The sequence below is a fragment of the Oncorhynchus gorbuscha genome, linkage group LG03 (assembly GCF_021184085.1).
Source record: "Oncorhynchus gorbuscha isolate QuinsamMale2020 ecotype Even-year linkage group LG03, OgorEven_v1.0, whole genome shotgun sequence".
Lineage (NCBI taxonomy): Eukaryota > Metazoa > Chordata > Actinopteri > Salmoniformes > Salmonidae > Oncorhynchus > Oncorhynchus gorbuscha.
The window spans coordinates 48177010-48183662 of record NC_060175.1 but is presented as its reverse complement, the minus strand read 5'-3'; the positions used below and the strand labels follow the sequence as shown (position 1 = coordinate 48183662).

Here is a 6653-nt window from a genome sequence, read left to right as displayed (position 1 = left end):
CATCCCAAACCATTCGGTTGAGGTCACGTGATTGTGGAGGCCAGGTCATCTGATGCACCACTCCATCACTCTCTTTCTTGGTCAAATAGCCCTTACACAGCCTGGAGGTGTGTTTTGGGTCATTGTCCTGTTGAAAAACAAATAATAGTCCCATTAAGCACAAACCAGATGGGATGGCGTATTGCTGCAGAATGCTGTGGTAGCCATGCTGGTTAAGTGTGCCTTGAATTCTAAATAAAACATGGACAGTGTCACCAGCAAAGCCCCCCCCCCCTCCATGCTTCACGGTGGGAACCACACATGCAGAGATCATACTTTCACCTACTCTGCGTCTCACAAAGACATGGCAGTTAGAATCAAACATCTGAAATTTGGACTCATCAGACCAAAGGAGATATTTCCACCAGTCTTGTGTCCATTGCTTGTGTTTCTTGTCCCGTGCAAGACTCTTATTATTGGTGTCCTTTAGTAGTGGTTTCTTCGCAGAAATTGGACTATGAAAGGCCTGATTCACAGTCTCCTCTGAACAGTTGATCTTGAGATGTGTCTGTTACTTGAACTCTGTGAAGCATTTATTTGGGCTGCACTGGAGGTGCAGTTAATTGCCAAATATGAGGCTGGTGTCACACCCTGGTCATTGTATTTTGTGTTTTTCGTTATATATTTTGGTCAGGCCAGGGTGTAACATGGGTTTATGTGTTGGGTTCGTATTGGGGTTTTATTAGCATTGGGATTGTGTATGATTAGGGGTGTGTCTAGTTAGGCTTGGCTGCCTGAGGCGGTTCTCAATTGGAGTCAGGTGATTCTCGTTGTCTCGGATTGGGAACCGTATTTAGGTATCCTGAGTTCACTTTGTAATTCGTGGGTGTTTGTACCTGTCTCTGTGTTGTAGTCACCAGATAGGCTGTAATTAGTTTCACGTTCCGTTCTGTTGTTTTTGTATTTAGTTTCAGTTATTTCATGTACCGTGTATTTTCTTTCATTAAAGTCATGACTAACCTACACGCTGCATTATACGACTTGGGAAGAAATCGACAGGTGGTCGGCCGACCCAGAGAGAGTGCAGGAGCCCGCCTGGGATTCCCTGCAACAATGCGAAGAGGGCTATAGGCGAATGGATTTGAAAAGGAAAGCACGGCGGCGCAGGGCGAAAACCGAAAGTCTCCCCAAAAAATGTATTGGGGGGGGGCTTAGGGAGAGTATGGATGAGTCAGGAGATAGACCTGAGCCAACTCTCCTTGTTCATCGTGAGGAGCCAAGGAGGAGACCAGAACCAGAGCCAGTGTTAGAGGTGAGCGAAGCAGCTTGGTGCTATAGATATAATATTCGTCCGACGGATCGTGTCGGGGATTTGATAGCACCTGAGTTAGCGCTCTATACTCAACCTGAGGTGCGTGTTAGTCGGCTGGTGAAGTTGGTGCCAGCCTCACGCACCAGGCCTCCTGTGCACATCCCTAGCCTTGCACGTCCTGTGCCTACACTGCTCTCAAGATCTCCAGTACACCTTCACGGTCTAGCCCATCCTGTGCCACCTCCACACACCAGTCCTCCGGTAGCAGGTCCCCGCACCAGGCTTCCTGTGCGTGTCATCGATCCAGTACCACCAGTTCCAGCACCACGCATCAGGCCTCCAGTGCGCCTCGTCTGCCCAGCGCCGCCAGTGCTCCCAGTCTGCCCAGCGCCACCAGTGCCCCCAGTCTGCCCAGCGCCGCCAGTACCGCCAGTCTGCCCAGCGCCGCCAGTGCTCCCAGTCTGCCCAGCGCCGCCAGTGCTCCCAGTCTGCCCAGCGCCGCCAGTGCTCCCAGTCTGCCCAGCGCCGCCAGTGCTCCCAGTCTGCCCAGCGCCCAGTCTGCCCAGCGCCGCCAGTGCCACCAGTCAGCCCAGAGCCGCCAGACAACCAGTCTCTTCCAGATCTGCCAGCCAGCCAGGATTTACCGGAGCCTACTACCTGCCTGAGCTTCATCTCAGTACTGTGCTTCCCCTCAGTCCCGGGCTTCCCCTCAGTCCTGGGCTTCCCCTCAGTCCCGAGCTGCCCCTCTGTCCCGAGCTGCCCCTCTGTCCCGAGCTGCCCCTCTGTCCCGAGCTGCCCCTCTGTCCCGAGCTGCCCCTCTGTCCCGAGCTGCCCCTCTGTCCCGAGCTGCCCCTCAGTTATGTGGGGATCTGGATGAGGACTATTAGGCCATGGTTGGCGGAGAAGGTGGATTATCCCAGGACGCGAAGGGGAGGAAATAGGACATTAATGGAGTGGGGTCCACGTCCCGAGCCAGAACTGCCACCATGGACAGACACCCACCCGGACCCTCCCTATGCTCTTGAGGTGCGTCCGGGAGTCCGCACCTTAGGGGGGGGGGGGTTCTGTCACGCCTTGGTCATTGTATTTTGTGTTTTTCGTTATATATTTTGGTCAGGCCAGGGTGTAACATGGGTTTATGTGTTGGGTTCGTATTGGGGTTTTATTAGCATTGGGATTGTGTATGATATGGGGTGTGTCTAGTTAGGCTTGGCTGCCTGAGGCGGTTCTCAATTGGAGTCAGGTGATTCTCGTTGTCTCAGATTGGGAACCGTATTTAGGTAGCCTGAGTTCACTTTGTAATTCGTGGGTGTTTGTACCGGTCTCTGTGTTGTAGTCACCAGATAGGCTGTAATTAATTTCACGTTCCGTTCTGTTGTTTTTGTATTTAGTTTCAGTGATTTCATGTACCGCGTATTTTCTTTCATTAAAGTCATGAGTAACCTACACGCTGCATTTCGGTCCGACTCTCTTCTTTCAACAGACGAACACCTTTACAGCTGGTAACTCTAATGAACTTATCCTCAGCAGCAGAGGTAACTCTAGGTCTTCGTTTCCTGTGGCGGTCCTCGATATTTTCATCATAGCGCTTGATGGTTTTTGTGACTGCACTTGAAACTTTCAAAGTGTGTGAAATTTTACAGATTAAGACATGGTCAGTCAAAATAATGGACTGTCGTTTCTCTTTGCTTATTTGAGCGGTTTTTGCCATAATAGGAACTTGGTCTTTTACCAAATAGGGCCATCTTCTGTATGCCAACCCTACCTGGTCTTAACACAACTGATTGGCTCACACAAATTAAGGAAATAAATTACACAAATGTACTTTAAACAAGGCACACGTTACTTAATGCATTACAGGTGACTACCTCATGAAGCTGGTTGAGCGAATGCCAAGTCTGCAAAGCTGTCAAGGCAAAGGGTGGCTACATTGAATCATCTCAAATATAATTTTGATTTAACACTTTTGGTTACTACATGATTCCATAGGTGTTATGTCAGTCACTATTCTACAATGTAGAAAATAGTAAAAAATAAAAACCCTTGAATGAGTAGTGATGGAAAAAATATTTGATCCCTTGCTGATTTTGTATGTTTACCCACTGACAAAGAAATGATCAGTCCATAATTTTAATGGCAGGTTGATTTGAACAGTGAGACAGAACAAAACAAATCCAGAAAAACTTGTCAAATGTTATAAATTGATTTGCATTTTAATGAGGGAAATAAGTATTTGACCCCTCTGCAAAACATTACTTTGCCAACAAGGGCTTTGCCACCAAGTACTGAGGTCAGACGTTTGTAGTTGGCCACCAGGTTTGCACACATCTCAGGAGGGATTTTGTCCCACTCCTCTTTGCAGATTTTCTCCAAGTCATTAAGGTTGAGGTTGACGTTTGGCAACTCGAACCTTCAGCTCCCTCCACAGATTTTCTATGGGATTAAGGTCTGGAGACTAAGGTCCTGGAGTGGCCTAGCCAATGTGCTTCTTTCTTGAGCCGCTCCTTTGTTGCCTTGGCCGTGTGTTTTGGGCCATTGTCATGCTGGAATACCCATCCACGACCCATTTTCAATACCCTGGCTGAGGGAATGAGGTTCTCACCCAAGATTTGACGGTACATGACCCTGTCCATCGTCCCTTTGAAGCGGTGAATTTCTCCTGTCCCTTTAGCAGAAAAACAGCCTCAAAGCATAATGTTTCCACTTCCATGTTTGACAGTGGGGATGGTGTTCTTGGGGGTCATAGGCAGCATTCCTCCAAACACAGCGGGTTGATGCCAAAGAGATCCATTTGTCTCATCTGACCACAACACTTTCACCCACTGGTCCTCTGAATCATTCAGATGTTATTTGGCAAACTTCAGACGCATGTATATATGCTTTCTTGAGCAGGGGGACCTTGCAGGCGCTGCAGGATTTCAGTCCTTCACGGCATAGTGTGTTACCAATTGTTTTCTTGGTGACTATGGTCCCAGCTGCCTTGAGATCATTGACACGATCCTCCTATGTAGTTCTGTGCTGATTCCTCACCATTCTCATGATCATTGCAACTCCACAAGGTGAGATCTTGCATGGAGCTCCAGGCAGAGGGAGATTGACAGTTCTTTTGTGTTTCTTCCATTTGCGAATAATCACACTTGTCACCAAGCTGCTTGGCGATGGGCTTGTAGCCCATTCCAGCCTTGTGTAGGTCTACAATCTTGTCCCTGACATCATTGGAGAGCACTTTGGTCTTGGCCATGGAGAGTTTGGATTCTGATTGATTGCTTCTGTGGACAGGTGTCTTTTATACAAGTAACAAACAGATTAGGAGCACTCCCCTCAATTCTTTATTAATGAACAGCGCCCAAAAAAATCTACAGTTGGGAGTTTAAATAAACATTTACATCAAAATCAGGACAAACTGTCATATACATCCTATAAAATAAAAAAGGAAAGAAAATAAGAATACCCAGGTGACAAGATCCTTTGTTTTAGCTCTTTATTAAAATTCTACCTAGGTAATTTTATGAAGTGATTAAAAACGGGACATTGGAAATTTATATTTTGAGAAAAAATAAAATCCATATGCTATTCCTCTTCCACAGCAAAGGACTTTGCCAGTCAATTATAGATCCACACATTACTGCTACTGCTAACCACCCACTGGCCTCTGAACAATACGCAGTCCCCTATGCTTTCAGTACAAAATCAAAATATGCATTTATCATTTCATAAAATGTACCCGGTAACTGTCTGCATATACAATGCATAGATAAAAAATGTACACCGTCAACGTCAGAAGCTATACAATGAACTGGAAAAATATCTTTGGATTGCGCACTGTTAAGGTAGATTTCTCAGAGAGTGAAGAGTAACAGTCAAAGGAAATGATGAAGGCGAGAGCTAGGGAAGGAACAATAACTACTTTAGGAACAGTCCCTTGTTACCTCCTGAAACTGTCCCCCCATCCCATCTTTTTCTACAATGTTTACATATCTGTATCCTACACATCAGCTTGCCAACCATCTGCTCATTTGAGGGACTGTCCTTTCTTCATTCACCATCAAACCTTTTGATAATTTCAGAAGTTCCAAACAGTCAACACACCAAATCAGAAGTAAAAGTGCTTCTAAAAAGAAATCGATGGCTTTTATCACGTAAAAAAAAGAAAAAAGGTTCAGAGGACAAGGACCAAGTGGAAAATGGGAAACCCACACCCTCACTCATGTTCCAAAAGGTTCAAATTAACTGCAAACTAAAAGTGTATTGACCTTCTAGACAAAGATGAGTTATAATTTAACCAAGTCTTACACTGTGCAAAAAAGAGTGATCTATAAAAAGCAGGTATGATACATTTATAGCATATTTACAATTTGTATTCACATAGAATACATTTGTGACTAATTTGATCTAATACTGGAGTACCGTTTGCTTAGGAGTTCATGACGCTCAGTTCACGTTTAAAGCAGAGGTTTTATTGCTCGAATCTGCATAATATATAGAAATAACCTGTGCTTATAGCTCCTGATGATTTAAACATAAAATGAGGTGCATCCAAAGGATAAAAGGAAAAGAAACCCAATGCTGTGAATGCATTGAATCGCTGGTAAGGCTGTAATGACTAAGAAATATTGCAACAATCCTTTTACATAGAAGCCTTCTGGTAAAGTGCAGCCACAGCTAGTTGTACCGTATCCCATCCTGTTCCCAAATAGATTCTGTTACCCAGTGTTGATGCTGAATACTGCATGACAGCTAGCTCCAGGGGTCAAGAGGTGTTAGTCGGATTCCGTTGCAAAACATTTCGCAACAGAAACAGTTTACTCCAAATGGATATTTTTTTTGAAACAAAAACAAGTTTCTATTGGACAAAATCAGGTAGGTCCCTCAGCTCTGTTCCATTTGCTCCGTTTGCGTCCAAGAGTAAACGGCATCTGTTGCTAAATGTTTTGCAACGGAATCCGACTAACACACACACACGATGAGGCCTCCTCTGGTGTAGAAGGCAGGATGCCAATCACACTCCCACAGGTTAGAGGAAGAGAAAAGCATGACGTCTTCTTGAACTAAGCCACTCATATACTCCTCCAGAGAGAAGAAACCTACATTGAGAGGCTGCATTAGGTATGAGGTGTCTTTGTTTCAGTCTCTCATTCTCACTGAGGCTTCTTTTGAGTCTCTCTACACACAGGTCTGAGAACAGTGGCGGGAGCAGATCTTGGCGCTGTGTCTGGTGGCCCCTGGCCAGGCCATCTCCCACCCACCCAGGTGGTGCACTGTAGTCTCTGCTGCCTTCCTGGTTAAGGCTCTTATTGATTACATACGTTTTCAGCAATATTTCTGTAAATGACAAAGAAAAATGTAGGCTATTGTTACAATA

At 45.6% G+C, this 6653-nt stretch overlaps 1 protein-coding gene across 1 annotated transcript in view; it reads right to left on the bottom strand.

Moving 5' to 3' along the window:
- Positions 1–4757: 4757 nt before the first annotated feature.
- The window catches only part of LOC124031464 (nuclear receptor coactivator 3-like), a 45740-nt gene continuing 43844 nt past the window's right edge, over positions 4758–6653 (bottom strand). The window contains 1 exon segment of the mRNA XM_046342714.1: positions 4758–6613. Within this exon segment, the coding sequence (XP_046198670.1) occupies positions 6602–6613 (12 nt within the window). The 3' untranslated portion in view covers positions 4758–6601.